The following is a 21,945-nucleotide window of genomic DNA, read 5'->3' on the forward strand; positions in this document are numbered from 1 at the left end:
CAACATTCAAAGACTTGGAGAGCAGAAATATAGAGGCCAAACCACAAGATGCAAACCTCTCATCAGCAGGAAAGGCCAAAGTGTGGAGAAAGAAAGGATCTGCTCATGATCCAAAACATACGAGCTCATGGGTGAAGCTTGGTGGAGGTAGTGTCATGGCTTGGGCTTGCATGGCTGCTTCTGGAACAGGCTTATTAATTTTTATTGATGATGGAACTCATGATGGTAGCAGCAGAATGAATTCAGAAGTTCTGAGGTTGTTTAACACGTCTAGATGAAAATATGAGGAAATGAAAGCTGAAATTCTTTTGATCTCAAAGCTAAATAGCTTTGGCATATAGCAAAAACAATAGAATTGGCCTTGCTGTTCCAATACTTTTGGAGTGGATTGTATCTTAAAGAATGAGGCTTTATTAACTAATTTAGGGATTAAAACAACACTTGCTCAATGAGAGCAGCTATCACTATAAATATACTATAAACATCAGCATGAACAGCAAGATTATGAAACTTTAGAAAGGAGCGGAGCCAGGAGTGTTAGTGTAGTGTGTAACTCTCCATTAGCACTCAGTTTTTATCATGTTGAGGAGCTTGATTTATTTTGCAATAATTTTATTTGCGTAGTGCTTGGACGAATCAGATTTCCCCTGGATTATAATCATGTGCAGTTCAGAGTGACGTGTGAACAGAGAAAGAGAACATTACCTGTCAGCTTTGAGGATGTAGGAATTGGGTGTTAGCTGTTAGACTGGGTGTGGTAGTGCTTCTGTGGCTCATGCACCTCAAGTGTAAAATATTTTACAACATATTTACGGTTCTTCAAATATACTTTTATATAGCTCAGTAGATGCAAAACTGGGTGTGGTCCTCACCAAGGGCCATATTCAGAGAAAAGTGTGCAGTAAGGATTTAATACTGAAATTGTATGCTTACATATAATTATACACTATAGACTCCTCAGATGTAACTACAGACTTGAGTGGTATTCAAAAGCTAAGTGAGAATTACATGGTTTGACGTAACCACAGTATGTCACATTGAACTTTGTTTTGCCTGTAAATACACCCAATTAATTAACCTTATTAATTAATGTCATTATTACTTAATTAATAATATCATCACTTTAGTATAAAAGTTTTTTCACATGGAGGACATGGAGACACATCTTAATTGCTTATTTCAAGGAATGAATTTTTTATAAATAAATTAGATTAGATGAGAGGGCTAAAATTAAATGTGTCAACAGCGCAATAATTAAACTATTAGGGCTGACCGATGCATTGCTTTAATTGATGATGATAATAATAATAATAATAATAAGAAGAAGAAGAAGAAGAAGGATATAAGAACTAATATAAACCATATTTAAATGTTTCTATAAAGCTAACAACCCTTATACAATCAAAGAACCTTTTAAAGAACCCATTTTCTAAGAGTGTAGGTATAGACATGAATATTTCATACTTGTGATCAATTCAATTTTATTTATATTTATTTTATTTTAACAATAGACATTGTCACAAAGCAGATTTACAGAAATCCAAATAGATTTAAATTTATCCCTAATGAACAAGCCAGAGGCGATGGTGGCAAGGAAAAACTCCCTGAGATGATATGAGGAAGAAACCTTGAGAGGAACCAGATTCAGTGTGCATTCATGTGTATTTGTAGCCATCAGAAACCAAACCCACAGCCTGACTGATGCAGTGTGTACCAGTGAAAGTCTGCTCCACCCTACACACACATTTAACCTCCACCTGTCCTACCTGTCGCTTGTTCTTCACACACCTGCGGCATCACGCAGGTAAGAACATCTCTGCTGCACATACACACACACATATACACACCAGCTCCATGGTGCACAGCTAACATATCACTCCTGGTTTATATTAGTTTTGGAGGAAATAACTACAGGCAGGTATTGAGTTCAAAGCTGGTTGTTCTGCATGTGTGTTTGGAAAATAGTTTTATTTTATAAGAGACAAAGAGGAACAATGTGCTCTAACAATGAACATTGTCTAATTCATTTCACTTTTATAGGGACAATAGATATATTTTTAAAACAATTTGGTAATGTTTTACATGAAGGTTTCCTTGACTAACAGTTTTACTGTGTTAGTTAACATTAGCAATAATCTTCAGCATTAATAAAGTGTATGTAATGTTGAAGTAACACAGTAAGTTAACACAAGTATTAATTGACTTTTGTTTAAATGTTAATGAAATTCACATGAATTAATGTTCACTCATTCCATGCTTAAAAGTAAATGTATATAAATTAGCATAACTTTAAATATATGGAACTTTCTTCAGCATCAGTTCGGTATTATAGTTAAGTTCTGAATGTTCATTAAGGTTTTGGTTAATGCATGATTAATTTTGTTCACTGATGGAATGAACATTGGCTAATGCATGTCTTGGTGATTTGGTTAAAAACACCTATGTTAGTTGTTACCTATGCTGTGTTAATGCTGAAGTTAATGTGTTAAGTAAGGCTGAGTGAAGGAAACAGGTGTTACCACTTTGCATTGTTGACCTGTTTATATTTCTTTTGGTCATGTACAATTCATCTCTCTTAAGGTATCTATAGTGCATATCTATATGTTCAGCTCTGTCACAATTACCAGACGAAACTTAACCTGAGTTAAAAAAATATATTTTAAATTGTCTGTGCTTTGGTGGAATGTGGGCAATCCTGTGTGGTGGGAAAAATTTGAGGCATTGCCAACAGCAGCAAAACAAACGTAGCAAACACTGCAGTACCTGGCGATGGATTCTAGCTTTATTCCCTGAGGGTCAAAGACACAGTGTTTTTTCTTTTTAAATAAAAGGTTTAATGTGCAAAAATTACAACATATAATTCCATTCTTGCTGCTGTGTTGTCTTATCATTAATACATTAAGTGCAAAATAATGTGCTAAAGTTTGCAATTATCATGCAAAATAATTTCAATATAAAATGTTTAAAAAAAGAAAACATAAAACTTCAAATTCAAATTAGTTTAATGTAGTGAAATGAACATTAAAATGAGTATAAATACATGTGTTTTTGTTACATATAAACCAGAATCAACCTGAATAAATGCGGATAAACAGCTGAGTGTCACCTCACTGTACTGATGATTCTTACACACCACTTCTTTAATTTAAAAAAAAAACTATTTAAATAGTGTTTGCATAGCAACATGCTATAATAACTGCAGCATCGTTAGATGAAATTGCTACTGAGTGCAGTGTTTAAGGAGATTAAGTGTTATGATGTGTGAAATCTGGCACTAATTCACATATGAGGAAATAATTCTAAATTAAACCTGTTAAAGATCAATAACAATGAGATTGAATTTTAGGGTCATGTGACTTCAGAATAGGGAAGGAACTGCAACATTACCTGCAGTAATTATATCACCATAAATAAAATATTCACTTTAAACTCAAACATGTGTAACGTAATGAACAGCATCCGGCCACTAGAGAATTCAGTGTATAAAACACAGTATGGCTCAGAATGACCTCTGCATTTCCTGTATTGTTCAGTGTTGTTCAATGCAGATACAATATATGTTTATATTTTAATTTCATTGATATTTTGGGTAATTTTCTCTTGTTTCCTTCAGGACCGATGAACTATGTGCTAACAAACAAACTGAAACAAAGATGAGACGAAACATCAGCTGCCGAGCACTCATCTTCTGTGCTCTCTGCATAGGTAGGACATGTCATTTATTTTATTACACATCAATGCATACAAAATAATAATAATGATAATAATAATAATAATAATAATAATTTGTATCACACATAATAATCATTCCCAAAATGCTTTGCAAAATATTATACATTAATTATTAATAAATCTAAATGTGTATTATATTATAAAATACTTTATTACTAATAAAAATATTAATAAATAATCTGATGTACAACAAAAAAATAAAAATAAGTGAAATCAGTATTTAGTGTAATACAATGCACAGAATACTAAAGAAATTAAAAGATATTATTCTCAATATCAAAGCAAATTATTTTTAATGTATATAAGTCTGTTTCAATAATTTAAATACTGACTCCATTAAAACAAAAAGCATCTCTGTTTATTTGTGTTTAACTTTTACAAAGGAACTATTCTTGCAGGTTTTAAAAATTTTAGTTAAATTATGAGTCCTGTGTCTTTATTTAAAGATTTATTTAATATGGCACTGAATGTATGTGTGTAATACATACATACATTATATATATATATATATAGTGGATATAAAAAGTCTACACACCCCCGTTAAAATGCCAGGCTTCTGTGATGTAAAAAAATGAGACCAAGATAAATCATTTCAGAACTTTTCCCACCTTTAATGTGACCTATAACCTGTACAACTCATCTGAAAAACAAACTGAAATCTTTTAGGTTGGGTGAGTAAAAATAAAAAAACAAAATAATGTGGTTGCATAAGTGTGCACACCCTTAAACTAATACTTTGTTGAAGCATCTTTTGATTTTATTACAGCACTCGGTCTTGTATGAGTCTATCAGCATGGCACATCTTCACTTGGAGATATTCGCCCTCTTCATTACAAAAACGCTCCAAATCTGTCAGATTGCGAGGGCATCTCCTGTGCACGGGCCTCTTCAGATCACCCCATAGATTTTCAATTGGATTCAGGTCTGGGCTCTGGCTGGGCCATTCCAAAACTTTAATCTTCTTCTGGTGAAGCCATTCTTTTGTTGATTTGGATGTATGCTTTGGGTCGTTGTCGTGCTGAAAGATGAAGTTCTTCTTCATCTTCAGCTTTCTAGCAGAAGCCTGAAGGTTTTGTGCCAATATTGACTGGTATTTGGAACTGTTCATAATTTCCTCCACCTTGACTAAGGCCCCAGTTCCAGCTGAAGAAAAACAGCCCCAAAGCATGATGCTTCCACCACCGTGCTTCACTGTGGGTATGATGTTCTTCTGGTGATGTGCAGTGTTCTTTTTGTGCCAAACATACCTTTTGGAATTATGGCCAAAAAGTTCAACCTTGGTTTCATCAGACCATAAGACATTTTCCCACGTGCTTTTGGGAGACTTCAAATGTGTTTTTGCAAAATTTAGCCGGGCTTGGATGTTTTTCTTTGTAAGAAAAGGCTTCCGTCTTGCCACCCTACCCCATAGCCCAGACATATGAAGAATACGGGAGATTGTTGTCACATGTACTACTCCTTTAATGTTGCTGTAGGCCTCTTGGCAGCCTCCCTGACCAGTTTTCTTCTGGTCTTTTCATCAGTTTTGGAGAGACATCCAGTTCTTGGTAATGTCACTGTTGCGCCACATTTTCTCCACTAGATGATGATGGTCTTCACTGTGTTCCATGGTATATCTAATGCCTTGGAAATTCTTTTGTACCCTTCTCCTGACTGACACCTTTTAATAATCAGATCCCTCTGATGCTGTGGAAGCTCTCTGTGGACCATGGCTTTTGCTGTAAGATGTGACTAAGAAAATGTCAGGAAAAGCCTACTAGAACAGCTGAATTTTATTTGGGGTTAATCAGAGATACTTTAAATGATGGCAGGTGTGTACTGACTCCTATTTAACATGAGTTTGAATGTGATTGCTTAATTCTGAACACAGCCACATCCCCAGTTATAAGAAGGTGTGCACACTTATGCAACCACATTATTTTGTTTTTTTATTTTTACTCGCCCCCCCTAAAAGATTTCAGTTTGTTTTTCAGTTTGAGTTGTACAGGTTATAGGTCACATTAAAGGTGGAAAAATTTCTGAAATTATTTATCTTGGTCTCTTTTTTTATATCACCAGAAACCTGGCATTTTAACAGGGGTGTGTAGACTTACTGTGATTGTGCCAATGTTTTTTATTATTTTAATTTGATTTATTAAAATGTCAAAGTTTGTTCACAATATGGGATATTTTGTGCTCAGGATACTACACAGCTCAGAGCACTGCAGTACAGGTAAGAAAACTCTATGGGAATGGCAAAAAACAACAAAAATCATTAATAGGCTGGTCTAACGAGTTACAAATTATTATATAGTAAAAAAAAAAGAAATTAAATGATTTCATAAATACAATGATTCACCTATCTTCAGTTATATGTAATCTATATCTATATGTTCAGCTCTGCCAACTCGACAAGAGCTAAAAAAATTTATGGATCTGTGCTTTGGTGGAATGTGGGCAATCCTGTTGTGAGATCATTTCATTTCAAATTTAAAGGTTGTCTGTCAGCAGTACATGACAATGGTTTCTAGGAAATTGTGAAAATTCTGTGTAAAGTTAACTTTAGGGTTACACATATGTTAGTATTTATAAAGTTAGGTATGATGTGTTTCATTTTACAGGAAAGGGTTAATGTCTCATTGTTGTCTAAGATTAGGCAAAGGATTGTGGTGTCATCTGTAAAATCTAATGATAGTGTTCGTGTTGTGGATTGGTACACAGTTATGGGTGTTTTGTGGAACACCGGTGTTGAGAGTGTTAGAGGTGTCTGACATTCTGCGGTCTGTTAGTCAGAAAGTCCACAGTCCAGTTACAAATTGAAGTGTTGAGGCCGGGGCTGTGGAGTTTGGAGATCAGTTTGCCAGAGAATATTCTGTGAGATGCTGAGCTGTAGTCGACAAAGAGCGTATGTGTTTGCAAGTTGCCTATTTTATTGATTCCTGAACACTGAGTCATTTATCTATTTCCTACTCTGCTCCTGTAATGTTTTCTGATCACTATTTGTATGAAGATGAAGGGGCTTGGCTTATTTCCCTGGGCAGGGTCTGATGCAACATTATGCACAAGAAGCAATTGATGATTATAGGAATGCAGCACTCATTTTGTGAGGCAAAAGCATACAGACAGCTATACTCTATAACCTGCCAGAAACACAAATCTAATTCAAGATAACATTGCATTTTCTAATCAGTGAAATAAAGAGGCAAAATTTATTATGGCATGACATTGTGAATCAAACTGAAGACATTTTTTGAGGTGTAGTGTTGAAATTATGTTGACTTTTGTAATATATTCTAGAAGCAGTAACTCACTAGGCAGAGACAAGGCTAACAGTGTTGCCAACTCTGTTCTGGAAAGAGTAACTAATGCATGTTCAAAAAGCCACCAGACGATGTCATAGCCTAATTTGCATATTCACTGAACCTGCTGTAAATATCACCCAGAAGAGCATCTAAAATGAAGAACAAAGAAGTGTGTTGGTGGACACACTGGTGATCAGTGATTGGTTGCTGGGAAAAATAGTGAACAGTGTTTGGTTGGGCGAAACAGTGATCATTGACTGGTCATTGGGAGCAACAGTGATCAGTAATTGGTTGACACAAATAAAAATACATAAATGAAAAATAAAGGACAGATGGAGGAAGAATATATATATTAAAGCAATTTTAATTGATTTTATTAACTGTGTGAGGCTCTAGGCTTTAGCTATATTGTAACCCATTAGATAGGCTATTAATGACTTTTGCTGTTTCCAGTACCAACAAGTATTTGTTGCAGGAGCAATTGTTTTATTCTCAAGAGTCTTTACATAGAGAGTTGTTACATACAGTATTAAAGCTTACATTAAATGTCATATTCGTGTACATAATATTGACAAAAATTGTTCAGTGTTCAATGACAAATTATATGTTACACTGTCTGATTAATTTTCTTTCAGTGCAACTCAACTGAAACCAACGGTAAGTGTACAACCATTTATTAATGCAGTCAGTATAATATCTCTTATAATGCTGCAGATCTGGTGTGATGATTTCATTAAAATTACATAAGGTGTAAAAATGAGTTCTGGAGTCAAGGTATTACAATACTATGCTCAAGGAACTCCTGTTGCATTTAAATAAGACACCTCTAACCATTATAAACCCATTTTCCCAATTGCAGCAACACAGTCATACACTTTGTGGTATGTATTATTCAACATGTAGCTTTTAGTAACATATTCATATATTATTTCAAATAATCAACAGTGTGTAAATAATATCACCACTGTAAATAATATGAATTATGGCAAAATAACAAGACCACGACCATTAACACTTTTGAAGTGTGTGCTAATACTGCTATTGTCAACAGCACGGATGGGAATATTACCAGCACAAGTAACAACGTCTGTAAAGGTGTAGACAGGTAAGCTGCAAGTTTTTTGTAAATCAAGTTAAATGACTAAACATAACTAAATGTGTGTTGACTTTATTTCTTCAGTTATTTATACAATAAGCTACAATTTTTAAACACAAAAAAATAAACTTCAAAAAGCAATAACAGTTGTGTAATGTTATATTTAATTGTATTCTTTTAAAGCCTTCCAGTTGAGACTGCATTCTCATCTGGAAATATTTCTGCAGTACTGTGCAACTTCAGCATAACTGACTATGCCTGTTCATCAGTGAGTAATAAATGAACAAAATGCAAAATACCAGCTCAGGCTCAGTCCTGTTATGCAAAGAATTAGCAAAACTTCAACCACTAATTTTTGTCTTTCAAGGTTGTTGTTCTATCCTCTGATGATCTGGCCACACTGCTCACATGCAAACTGCCAAGCAGCCTGAACTACTCTAAAGAAACATGGAAGCTTTTCTTCCAGAATTTTCCTGGACCTTTGGATGATGTACTGGACAGGTTTTCAAACATGGTATGAAAATTTGATTGGCGCTGTAGTTAAAAAAAAAAAAAACATTTGTGCACTGCTATGCACTGAAGTATGTACTCATTCATGTAGACCCACAGCAGCATTCGGCCTGACCCAAATATACTTGATGCCATCTGGGAGGTGATAATCAAGGACTTCACTGCAGCACAGCTGATGAATGCCACTTTCATCACTGAGTGGTTCCAGATGAGGCTCAGACCATTTTTGTCATCAGTGTCCACAGACTTTCTGTCCAGCCTCAGTTCCAAAAGCTTCAGCTGTGAGAGCTACCAGGCTGTGTAAGTATGGACAATGGAATTTTAGAACTCCACGTGTGTTATTTAGGACATGAAGATGAAGTAATTCATGACAAAATCTGATCTGTTCTCATCCAACTTAGGGTGGAAGCTCTTAGCAGTCAGGAATCACTCATGAAAGAGGAACAGAAGCAGTTGGTCTTTACTTCATTCATCTTTCCCTTCCTGTCAAGAGTTGACCTCCCAGGTACATAGGCCCCTTTTAATTGTTCTACTAGAGAAAGCTGGCAGTCTTATACTTCTTTTAGCCTGTTGAGATTAAGCCAATTGATTGCCTGAATGAAATAAACCAAGAGCCCTTGAGAATGTTCTGATTAATTTAACTAATGGTCTGTGATCTTTTCAGACCCTGGCTGTCGTTCCAACACTTCTGGCAGCAATAAGTGGCTTGAAAAGAACCTTGGCAATTTCTCCAATTATGCCCCCTTGGAAAAGCTCAAAATTCTAAATGCAAATTTCTCCAGCGTGAGTAACATCAAAGTTGCACCAACTCTATGTTTCTTGTGAGTTTGCAATTGACTATAGTAGTACCAGTTGGCCTCTGGATTTTGGGGGAGAGGGCAGGCAGCTGCTGTACCACTGAGCTGGTGTGAACAGAATGTGTGAAATGCATGTTTTGTCCTGCAGGATGCAGTGTTAGGCTTACTGTCCAGTGAGCAGAAGGCACAGTTCATCTTGCAGCCGGATTCAGGAGTGTTGGGAAATGACTCTGTGTTTAGAGAGGTGTTTAGCAGTGTGATCACATCTTTAGATCGGAATCAACTTGGCAGCTTCTTGACAGTCTTCCACCAGACTGCAATACAAGTGAGGATCTCTGTAGTCTACAAACCAGGGCACATTTCTTTTCGCAATAAGACACGTTTATTCTATGCATACTAATTGATGGAGTCCGAGTGTGTCCAGACTGTTAATCCGTGCTGCTGTGTGTTTGCAGATGAACATGACTAGCATTCCTTCAGCAATATCAGACACCATTCTGAACATGACACTCTTGGATCTGGTGCCTCACTTCCAAAGTTTCAGCCCAGGGGACTTTGCCTTGTGGTTCCAGACTTACCTTTCCTTCTTCCTTCCTGGGATTGGTCCAAACACCCTGTCGATCATCCCCATGAACATCAGCTGTGACTCCTACAGAGAGATGTGAGCTCCTCCTCAACATGAACGCACAGATCTATTCTTTACTTTCTTTGATTTTTAACTTGTTGACTTCTATGTCGTTGTGTTTACAGAGTGAAAGGACTTGATAATGTGTACAGTGACCTCTCTGCAACACAGTCCGACACTGTCTTCAATTACACACAAGACTATCTCAAGTACCAGTCCAGCCAAGGTTTGTCTCTGTGTGTGTGTGTGTGTGTGTGTGTGTGTGTGTGTGTGTGTGTGTGTGTGTGTTCAAGTGTGCGTGTTCTTGCTTGTGTATTTGCTGACTCAGCCTAGTCCAGTGTGCAGGCAGTGATCAGTAGATGTGATTGGCAGATGAAGAATTTGGGCTAGATCAGGAGTGTCCCACATTCACTGGTCTAATATCAATCCGAATTCACCACAGACTTTTTTCATTAGTGCCCTATATTGCCTCACAGGCCTGAGCTGCTACGGCAGAGGAAGCTTCTACGTGTTCCTGAAACAGATGTTCCTCAATTTTGGATTCCCTGACCTGAAAGATTTCCTGTCTCTGATCCCAGCTGACCGACAGGCAGAGGTATTTATGCTCTATAACACTGATCGTGTCAGTGAGTCGCTCACTAATAGTTTAAGCGGCAGCCAATGAGCTGTCAACATCTCCCTCTGTAACGAGTGCGTTGTCTCTGCTCTGTGTCCTCTAGCTTTTGTGCTCCATCTCTCCGGAAGAACTCAGCGAGTTTCTGAACAGGCCAAACACAGTCATTGATGGTTCTGAGCTCTGCACACTCCTCAACAACTACAATAGAACCAATCAATACCTGGAGATGGTACACCTGTCTTCATTTCACCTACCCTTTTAGTCCATGTGGATTACTTGCCTTTATTATATCAGGATTAGCTCATAGAATAATCCCTGTTTCTCTCTACAGGGGTCTGTTTTATCCTCAGCTTTGGCCAGCCACACGTTGGGGTGTGTGTGGCCTCGTGCTCTCAATGCCTCGTCTCAGGCTGATGTAGAACAGTGGTTTAATGTCACCCTGGTTCACTACCTGCCCTACCTCAGTTCTCAGCTCATCAGCTCTGCCCAGCTCAGTGGCGCCTCCTGTCTGTCATACAGGAAACTGTGAGTATTTGTTTGATGTACCATTACACAGGGTTGTCAGCACAAACACTGCCCCCTGTCTCTTGGCTAAAAAATTGAGGATCTGTACTAAAATCACTTCTATATGTATATATGTATGTATGTATAAATGTGTGTTTGTGTGTGCTTGTGAGCAGGGTGTCTATCCTGGGGGACAACTACAATTTTTCCACAACTGATTTCACCCCAGCTGATGTGTATAGCTCCATAAAAGTGTATCTGAACAGCAGCGGTAAGAATAACTATATCTCTCTTCTCTCTCTCTCTCTCTCTCTCTCTCTCTCTCTCTCTCTCTGCTGAATAGTACTGCATATCCTTCAATCGAAGCAATCCATGCTTCATTTCCTATAATTGTGTGTGCACAGTATGTGAGTCTCAACATAACTATCTGTATGTGTATCTTGCAGATGGCAGCCCCCGCTGTTATAACTCCTCAGATCCTCTTCTGAACTCCACCGCCTGGTTTGCTGACAACATCGGATTCTTCATCACTTTCATTAACCTCGCTGACCTGCAGTCATTCCTAACAGGAAACATGGTAACATACTAACACACACACACACACACACACACAAACTCACACACCAACAACAAACATACCTGTAATCATACATGTTAGTCATTCAGACATTCACACACATGATTATTTCTGATCATCTACATATAATGTATTATCTACCTAACACAACACACACCCATAGTGACGTATTAATGTGTGTGTTTTATTGTGTCCTTTAGACGAGTGCGTTCCTGCAGAACGCAGAAAATCTTCAGCTGTTCAACAACTCAGGAATTTCAGCCAGTGTCCTGGAGTACTACACAACAGAGTTATACATCCAGAATCCTGACTTCAGCCCACTCGGGTAACACTCCACACTAACAACTACTTATTCTATTTATTCATCCAGCCTCATCAATTCAACCCCCTTAGGTAACGGACTACATACAAGGATAAATATCTTTGTATGCATTTTTAAAAGGTTGTTTGTGATCTTATAGATTGCCAGCTGAGCTGCTGTGTCGAACTCCTTCCTCCATGTTTGTTCACCTTGGAGATGCAGACATCAAGACCATCCTGACGAGCATCAACAACTTCTGCACAGAAATGAATCCAGAGGTGATCGATCAATGAGACCCTGTCAGTCAGTTATTCTGTCAAAGTGCAAGCTAACTATAATCCTCTTCTCCTCTCAGGTCACAGCGGTGCTGGTAGCAAAGTTCCCCAATGTATCTGCATCCACCATCCAATCTTTGGGCAGCCAGTGTGTGGGCCTGACTGTGGGCCAGATAAGCTCCACCCCCTCCAGTGTGATAAACAGTGCTCTGTCTACACTCAGTAACATCAGTGGCTGGGACCAGGGCCAAGTGAATGCCCTGATCCAGAGCATCATTAGTGCGGGCTTTAATGTGAGTGTACACTGTACACTTGTCAAGAACGTCAGTCTACGATACTGGAAGCGAGACCAAGTCTGTTTAGAGCAATTTCACCAAATCCCCCTGTAAAGAACAAATTTGTATTGCTGTTCAAATACTAACCAACTACACTTTACAGTCAGGTCCAGAAATATTGCGACATCGACACAATCCTAACATTTACACACCACAATGGATTTCAACTGAAACGAACAAGATGTGCTTCAACTGCAGACTGTCAGCTTTAATTTGAGGGTATTTACATCCAAATCAGGTGAACGGTGTAGGATTTACAACAGTTTGCATATGTGCCTCCCACTTGTTAAGGGACCAAAAGTAATGGGGCAGAATAATAATCATAAATCAAACTTTCACTTTTTAATACTTGGTTGCAAATCCTTTCCAGTCAATTACAGCCCGAAGTCGGGAACGCATAGACATCACCAGACGCTGGGTTTCATCCCTGGTGATGCTCTGCCAGGCCTCTACTGCAACTGTCTTCAGTTCCTGCTTGTTCTTGGGGCATTTTCCCTTCAGTTTTGTCTTCAGCAAGTGAAATGCATGCTCAATCGGATTCAGGTCAGGTGATTGACTTGGCCATTGCATAACAATCCACTTCTTTCCCTTCAAAAACTCTTTGGTTGCTTTTGCAGTATGCTTTGGGTCATTGTCCATCTGCACTGTGAAGCGCCGTCCAATGAGTTCTGAAGCATTTGGCTGAATATGAGCAGATAATATTGCCCGAAACACTTCAGAATTCATCCTGCTGCTTTTGTCAGCAGTCACATCATCAATAAATACAAGAGAACCAGTTCCATTGGCAGCCATACATGCCCACGCCATGACACTACCACCACCATGCTTCACTGATGAGGTGGTATGCTTAGGATCATGAGCAGTTCCGTTCCTTCTCCATACTCTTCTCTTCCCATCACTCTGGTACAAGTTGATCTTGGTCTCATCTGTCCATAGGATGTTGTTCCAGAACTGTGAAGGCTTTTTTAGATGTCGTTTGGCAAACTCTAATCTGGCCTTCCTGTTTTTGACGCTCACCAATGGTTTACGTCTTGTGGTGAACACTCTGGTGAAGTCTTCTCTTGATTGTAGACTTTGACACACATACACCTACCTCCTGGAGAGTGTTCTTGATCTGGCCAACTGTTGTGAAGGGTGTTTTCTTCACCAGGGAAAGAATTCTTCGGTCATCCACCACAGTTGTTTTCCGTGGTCTTCCGGGTCTTTTGGTGTTGCTGAGCTCACCGGTGCGTTCCTTCTTTTTAAGAATGTTCCAAACAGTTGTTTTGGCCACGCCTAATGTTTTTGCTATCTCTCTGATGGGTTTGTTTTGTTTTTTCAGCCTAATGATGGCTTGCTTCACTGATAGGGACAGCTCTTTGGATCTCATCTTGAGAGATGACAGCAAAAGATTCCAAATGCAAATAGCACACTTGAAATGAGCTCTGGACCTTTTATCTGCTCATTGCAATTGGGATAATGAGGGAATAACACACACCTGGCCATGGAAGAGCTGAGAAGCCAATTGTCCCATTACTTTTGGTCCCTTAACAAGTGGGAGGCACATATGCAAACTGTTGTAATTCCTACACCGTTCACCTGATTTGGATGTAAATACCCTCAAATTAAAGCTGTTTCATTTGAAATCTATTGTGGTGGTGTATAGAGCCAAAAATGTTAGAATTGTGTCGATGTCCCAATATTTATGGACGTGACTGTATATAAAGAAAAGTGCTGTAATTTAAATACTCCCTTAAATACTCCCTGCGTTCAGATCGAAAACAGCAGATTCATATTTTTTTTTTTTCCTTTTTTTAAAGTTGAAGATCTGATTGTTTTGCCTCACAGATCAGCAGTGCCTCCTCTCTGGAGTCCCTGGGAACACTCCTCGGTGGCGTTCCCTCTGCAACCATCTCCATCATCCCATCGTCTCAGCTTCTGTCTTTATCGCAGAATCCAGCATTCATCAATAACATTCTGTCAGCACCAGTTATTCTGCAAAAGACATTTGTCCAGAAGGTATTCTCTCTCTTGCACACACAGAACACATGCACACACACATGCAAAATACATTACAGCACATTACTGAAATGGAGATTTACATTACTGTGTTCTATACCAGTTTAATTTAATTTAAAATCAATCCTTTGTTCAGAATGCAGTTTGTTTAGTCTGGAAAAGTTGAAGGTCTGCTCCCACACTTTCTCCCAGGTAATCTCTGTAGACCAAACTGAAGTGCTACAGAATGTTCCGGATGCACTCGTGATGTATATTCCACTTGTTCTACTGACCTCACTGAGCTCTGTTGACGTTTCACTCATCAATAACAAGAGCTGGAGTCACGAACAGGTAACTGAACAGACCTACATTGTCAGAGAAATGTAAATCACTTTGTTATACTGAAAACCTAGAGTAACATGGCTTGACTGTGATCACAGCACTTACAGAGGTCTGAATTCCTGTCTAGTTTGGATCTCAGGGTGTAAAACGCATCAATAAAATTTTGAATTCTTTGTTTGATTTTTACCAGGCTATGATGTTGTTTGGTGCAGTGGCCAATGCCAGTGATAATCCAGAAGAGTGAGTTAGAAACACACACACACACACACACAAACACAGCCTGACTCGCTTACATAGGCAGTGTAAATAACCACTGGGTGAACAATCCAGATAACGCATATGATTCTGCCAGAGTCCAATAAGATGTTGTGTTTTGGTTCATCAGTGTGTGTATGTCTGTGTGTGACTGTGTGTGTGTGTGTTTCTCCCCACAGCCTGTCAGCATCAATACTGCAGGGATTTACCTGCAGCTCACTTCAGACTCTCCCACAGCAGAAAGCCAAAGATCTAGTCAAAGCCTGTAGACCACGTGCAGGCAGAGACAAGGTCCTCCTGAAAGAGGCTCAGGTACATACACTCTGATATTCATTCACATTCCGCACACAGTCTGAAACAGAGGTAGCAAGTGGACCCAAACTTTTACTGGTACCTGAGATACCACACAGTCACAGTGTGTTTTGTGTTTCAGCTGACCTGCATGTACAACTACGTGAAAGACGATCCATTTGTTAGCTTTACTGACGTCCCCTCTGATATGCTTCTGTACTACAGGTGTGTAACACGTTCACGTACACAATGTACCGTATATAAAAGATAAGGCACACTTCCCCTGCATTCCCAGTTTTCAAGTATCTGAGGTTAAGAATATGGGTCATATGCTATCTGTAATGTGTGTGTGTTGTAGCTATGAGAAGATACAGAAGGAGAACTGCCAGTCATATTTCAGTGCCGTGGGCAGAGCAGATTTCTCCGTTCTTTCCCACGGCCTTGACAAAAAGACCATCCTGTTCAATGATGCAAAGGACTGCCTGGTAAAACATACACAATAACATGTTCATAGACCAACACTCAATATTAGCACTTAAATGTTATGGAAAACAAGTCACCCAATCTTTCAATCAATTTGTGTCTCATGAAATTCCAATGTTGAAATATACATTTACAGCATTTATCAGATTCCCTTCTACAGAGTGACTTACATTAGTGCTTTGTGGCCTATCAAAAACATATATTAATATGCTAATTCACTAGGTCTATGAATAGGAAGTAAGAATACCATTCCGCTGAAACTGTATTGGTGGTTAGTACAGAATAAAAAACAGAGACAAAAGACAAGGGATTTGTTTAATGGAAGTTTTAATACAAGGGCTTGGTGAAGAGATGGGTCTTGAGTTTTTTTAGTTTGAAGACAGCCAGTGAGTATGGTAGAGAGTGGGCTGTGATAAGTGCCTTCAGGTATGCATGTGCTTGTCCGTTTTTGTCTTTGTGTTTTAAATCTGATGCAGTAGCAACAGAAAGCCAGTGGAGGGAGCACAGCTCTGGGTTGGTGTGGGAGAATGTGGAAAGGTTGAAAACAAGTCTGGCAGCTGCACTCTTGAACAGTTGCAGCGGGCGGGTGGTATGCAGGGGCAGAACTGCGACATTCAGTAGTCCAGTCTCAAGATGATGAGGGAATGAACAAGCACCTGAGTGAGCTTTGTGGATAGAAATGGCCTCAAGATCCTCCTGATGTTAGCAGTCAGCTTAGCAATATGAGTAGTGAAGGACAATTGATTGTCCAGAAATACCCCAAGGTTGCATGCATTGTGAGGTGTTGAGATCTGAGAGTTGTCCATGGAGATCTCAAGATCTTGCTGTGGGCGTGCATCTCCACAACAGCAACACTCTGGCCAGCACTCAGTCTTGCTGGGATTTAGTTTCAGCTGAGGAGCTGCCATCTACTACATGCTCTATTCAGAAAAATGATTGTCTATAGGAGGAAAGGAGAGGATGCATCAAGTGTCATCAGCATAGCAGTCATATGAAAATCCACGTGAGCAAAGTTCAATTCCGACTGTGACATAGAACAACAATAGAATGCTTTTGGGTAGTTCCCAGATCAGGAATTGTACTCAGGTTTTCTGACCTCTAAATACTGAAAAGAAAGTTTTGGGCATAGAGGGTGCAGTGATGGAAATCGCTCAGTCACTCAGGAGACACTAAACTGTCTCGAGGCAAACGCAACATTTCAGACAAGAACTCCAAATCTCTGAGATCATAATTCAACATGTTCAAACATAAGACAGTCAGAGATCTTGACACTAAACATTGGAATCCTCACAAGAACCCCCGTTCTTACAGATTCTGCGTTTTAATGTGACACTCCTTCGTGGTTTTTGACATTGTAGGGTATATCTGGTGTGAGCCTGACCAGTTATCAGGTGGAGGTTCTGGGGAATATGGCCTGCACACTGGACTCCTCCTACATCCAGAACTCTCACCCTCTCATGTTGGAGAAACTGAAGAACTGTGGAGATCTTTCTGATTCTCAGATCACTGCTGTACAGTCTTTGCTCCTCAGTGGGAACACCGCTTATGGGTGAGACAGAGATTTTTGCAGATCAGTGCATACCTTTGAATTTGGTTGAGCTGTAGAAAAATATTTCTGAACCGTAACTGCATTTAAATTGTTCTAATAATGTTAGACTTGGTGTTAAAATGGCATAAACCAAATGCAATGATTTGTGTCTATAACTGTATTGTATTAGATATGAATAAGATCTCATAGACATTTTTTTTTTCTTAATCAGTAATCCCTCAACGTGGAATGAGCAGACCGTGGAGCAAATCGGCATCCTGGCTGTCTATTTCAAATCAGACCTCTGCAACGCACTTAGCTTTGTATGTAAAACTGTTCAGTTTTAAAATTGCGCTTGTGATTGATTTATTGACCCAATGTTAGACCTTTTGGGACTAATTTAATGTTATGTCTGTGTGTGTGCATTGTTGAAGAATGTAAGGAGGAAGTTCTTTTCAGTCCTGAGGAAGCAGAAGATCCCGATGAAGAAGCTGAGGACATTCTTTACAGAATGCAACTCAGAAAGTGCTACAGGTAACAGTACTTTACAGTGTAAAAAGCACTGAGATACAGGGATATATTTTAGATTCTGTCCTTCAGTGATTAACTTTGTTCTGTGTCTAACAGTGAGCAACATCACAGCGGTGACAATTGCAGATGCGTCGTTTCCTTTCGGCTTTAACTCCACCCAGTTTGATCTGTATCTGGACATCGCTGTCCTGCAGAACAACCTGGCAGCCATCACTGAGAAAGTGGTGGACACCAGCCTCCAGACCGTCATTCTGAACAAGTTAAACCAGGTCAGCAGCACTGAACACTGTGACACTGGGACTCTTTAGCACTACAGTAGCACTACGACGAAAGAGGAGGTTGTTTGTGCCTTTCAGTCATAAAATTCTGACATTACTGACAGTGTCGGTTTAAATATGATACTTGCATATTGTATGTTTTGAAAATGTACCCCTGTCAAACAGGGTTTGTTTTTGTGTTGTGAGTTTAATGTCTGTCTTTGCGTGCGTGGTGGATTCACCCACACAACATTTTGGACAGTGTGTGTTAGGTGGTATATAATAAATTGTTGATTTTGTGTGCATGTGTAGATTTACCCATCAGGCCTTACTGATGGTGTGCTGCAGCTACTGGGATCCGCTTCTCGTGTGGCCACTATTGATGACATTAGCAAGTGGAACATTACCATAATTGACACACTGTCTTCTTTGATAGACTCAAATGATGGACTCTGGGAACCAGAAAAGGTAATAGAAGGGTGTGTGTGTGTGTGTGTGTGTGTGTGTGAGACCTGTAAAAATTTTTTTGGATTGATTACTACTGTGGGTACAACCACAGTGTTGTCTTCATGTGTATTACAACCAATTTGTGAATTAAGACCATGTTTTCAACACCTCTGGGAGAAACAGAGAAAGAGATTGAGATCGTCTGAGATCCTTCAAAGAAAGTGAGACAATATCTGCCATCCTTCATAGAGGGTGAGAGGGATTATCTCTGATCCTTCAGAGAGAGGGAGAGAGAGCGTCTCTGATCCTTCAGAGAGAGAGAGAGAGAGAGAGAGAGAGAGAGAGAGAGAAATTTTAGTATGAAGGGAAGTGTTTACATTTCCTACAGTTGGTGTAGAAGAAGAAGGTGGAGCTCCAGGTCTGGTCTTTATCTTAAACTTAAAGTATGTCAGAGCTTGTTTAAACCAGTAATAGATCAAAACCATACTAGTTAAGCATTTTCAATCCTCAGACACTGATGTGCTTGCTACTAGAATAATGTTTGTGTATTTTGTAGAGTAAAGCGGTTATTATGAGGTATCTGAGCATGGGGAATCGCTCTCTGGGAAGTGCTGAAATAAATGCAGTTGGTTCCAACATCTGTACTTTAAACATCAGTGTACTGGAAAATATCAATGCTGAGAGCCTAAAGTAAGTACAAACTCACAGGTACATACTGTACATACACAAACATGGATGAATAAAGAGATTTGAGAATAATTTGAGTGCATTATTGCTCATATAGTTTGCATTTTTTTTCCTCTATGTAGGGAGGTCCTGTTTCCAGATCTTTCCTCATGTACCATTGAACAGAAATCCGCTCTGTACATCACAGCCAACACTTCATTCAGCAATCAGCGCAGCAATGCCAAAACATACTACCAAATTATGAGACCTTACCTGGGTAAAACAATCATCCACATACACAGAAATACTAAACACACACACAGGTGTAGTGTTTTAGAACAGTAGTAGTTGGATTGAATGAAAAGTACGCATGCACAAACGCATGCACATATGCACACCCGCATCCACCCACACACACACACACACACACACACACACACACATATACACACACACACACCCACACACCATGAATTTAGTTGTTAACATGTGTGTGTGTGTGTGTATAGGTGGAGCTCCTGTGGAGGATATACAAGCTCTTTCTACCCAGAACATCAGTATGGACATCACCATATTCATTAGTCTGGACCCTGCTGTTCTCAAGGTATAAAACATTAAATGAACATAGTGGATGCTTGAGTTATAAGAAGTAAAATAAAGAAAACTGCAGATGAACTTGATGAAAACTGTTTTTGTGTGTGCCAGATCTTGAATGTGAGCACAGTGAGGGATCTAATGGGGGTAAACATAGCTGATCTGAAGCTGTTTGAGAACTCCTCAGTGGTTCAGTCCTGGGTGTCACGACAGAACCAATCTGATCTGAACACACTGAATCTTGGCATCATCAACCACAACCCTTGTTATGGTGTAGACAGGTGAGCTTTTTTATCAAATGGAAAAGGAGCAAACTTTATAGAGAAAGTTTTTAGTAGATGTATAACATTATTCTTTGTTCTGCACAGTCACCCACTTGATAGCGAGTTCGCATCTGGAAATGTTTCTGCAGTACTGTGTAACTTCAGCATTCCTGCCTATGCCTGTTCATCAGTGAGTCCTCTATGAACAAAATACCTCTCCTCAGGTTCAGTCCTTTTACGCAGAAGATGAGTTGACCACAGAACCCTCTGTTTCTTGTCTTTCAAGGTTGTTGTTCTATCCTCTGATGATCTGGCCACACTGCTCACATGCAAACTGCCAAGCAGCCTGAACTACTCTAAAGGCGCTTGGAAGCTTTTCTTCCAGAATTTTCCTGGACCTTTGGATGATGTACTGGACAGGTTTTCAAACATGGTATGAAAATTTGATTGGCGCTGTAGTGAAAAAAAAAACAAAAACATTTGTGCACTGCTATGCACTGAAGTATGTACTCATTCATGTAGACCCACAGCAGCATTCGGCCTGACCCAAATATACTTGATGCCATCTGGGAGGTGATAATCAAGGACTTCACTGCAGCACAGCTGATGAATGCCACTTTCATCACTGAGTGGTTCCAGATGAGGCTCAGACCATTTTTGTCATCAGTGTCCACAGACTTTCTGTCCAGCCTCAGTTCCAAAAGCTTCAGCTGTGAGAGCTACCAGGCTGTGTAAGTATGGACAATGGAATTTTAGAACTCCACGTGTGTTATTTAGGACATGAAGATGAAGTAATTCATGACAAAATCTGATCTGTTCTCATCCAACTTAGGGTGGAAGCTCTTAGCAGTCAGGAATCACTCATGAAAGAGGAACAGAAGCAGTTGGTCTTTACTTCATTCATCTTTCCCTTCCTGTCAAGAGTTGACCTCCCAGGTACATAGGCCCCTTTTAATTGTTCTACTAGAGAAAGCTGGCAGTCTTATACTTCTTTTAGCCTGTTGAGATTAAGCCAATTGATTGCCTGAATGAAATAAACCAAGAGCCCTTGAGAATGTTCTGATTAATTTAACTAATGGTCTGTGATCTTTTCAGACCCTGGCTGTCGTTCCAACACTTCTGGCAGCAATAAGTGGCTTGAAAAGAACCTTGGCAATTTCTCCAATTATGCCCCCTTGGAAAAGCTCAAAATTCTAAATGCAAATTTCTCCAGCGTGAGTAACATCAAAGTTGCACCAACTCTATGTTTCTTGTGAGTTTGCAATTGACTATAGTAGTACCAGTTGGCCTCTGGATTTTGGGGGAGAGGGCAGGCAGCTGCTGTACCACTGAGCTGGTGTGAACAGAATGTGTGAAATGCATGTTTTGTCCTGCAGGTTGCAGTGTTAGGCTTACTGTCCAGTGAGCAGAAGGCACAGTTCATCTTGCAGCCGGATTCAGGAGTGTTGGGAAATGACTCTGTGTTTAGAGAGGTGTTTAGCAGTGTGATCACATCTTTAGATCGGAATCAACTTGGCAGCTTCTTGACAGTCTTCCACCAGACTGCAATACAAGTGAGGATCTCTGTAGTCTACAAACCAGGGCACATTTCTTTTCGCAATAAGACACGTTTATTCTATGCATACTAATTGATGGAGTCCGAGTGTGTCCAGACTGTTAATC

General features: G+C 39.4%; 3 protein-coding genes across 3 annotated transcripts; all 3 read left to right on the top strand.

The window, feature by feature from the left end:
• The first annotated feature begins 1,686 nt into the window (after positions 1–1,686).
• On the top strand, positions 1,687–9,952 carry LOC128317555 (uncharacterized). Its single transcript, XM_053230014.1, has 12 exons — positions 1,687–1,804; positions 3,614–3,705; positions 5,913–5,944; positions 7,649–7,670; positions 7,873–7,894; positions 8,065–8,118; positions 8,293–8,377; positions 8,477–8,623; positions 8,711–8,919; positions 9,021–9,124; positions 9,284–9,402; positions 9,565–9,952. Exons 2-12 carry the CDS (start codon positions 3,654–3,656, stop codon positions 9,814–9,816), a joined length of 1,098 nt encoding a protein of 365 aa, XP_053085989.1. The 5' UTR covers positions 1,687–1,804; positions 3,614–3,653; the 3' UTR covers positions 9,817–9,952.
• LOC128317556 (uncharacterized) lies at positions 9,872–11,608 on the top strand. Its single transcript, XM_053230015.1, has 5 exons — positions 9,872–10,077; positions 10,167–10,267; positions 10,518–10,636; positions 10,761–10,886; positions 10,989–11,608. The coding sequence occupies exons 1-5, from the start codon at positions 9,872–9,874 to the stop codon at positions 11,184–11,186; spliced, it is 750 nt and encodes a 249-aa protein (XP_053085990.1). The 3' UTR covers positions 11,187–11,608.
• On the top strand, positions 11,198–21,911 carry LOC128317057 (uncharacterized). The gene is made up of 27 exons (XM_053229908.1): positions 11,198–11,217; positions 11,338–11,432; positions 11,608–11,738; positions 11,939–12,063; positions 12,200–12,317; positions 12,395–12,607; positions 14,477–14,647; positions 14,840–14,977; positions 15,159–15,208; positions 15,403–15,535; positions 15,657–15,739; positions 15,873–15,999; positions 17,356–17,546; positions 17,758–17,848; positions 17,960–18,059; positions 18,153–18,325; positions 18,626–18,781; positions 19,317–19,450; positions 19,570–19,703; positions 19,936–20,030; positions 20,132–20,301; positions 20,389–20,473; positions 20,570–20,716; positions 20,806–21,014; positions 21,116–21,219; positions 21,379–21,497; positions 21,660–21,911. Exons 1-27 carry the CDS (start codon positions 11,198–11,200, stop codon positions 21,909–21,911), a joined length of 3,564 nt encoding a protein of 1,187 aa, XP_053085883.1.
• Positions 21,912–21,945: the final 34 nt, after the last annotated feature.

The sequence above is a fragment of the Pangasianodon hypophthalmus genome, chromosome 26 (assembly GCF_027358585.1).
Source record: "Pangasianodon hypophthalmus isolate fPanHyp1 chromosome 26, fPanHyp1.pri, whole genome shotgun sequence".
Lineage (NCBI taxonomy): Eukaryota > Metazoa > Chordata > Actinopteri > Siluriformes > Pangasiidae > Pangasianodon > Pangasianodon hypophthalmus.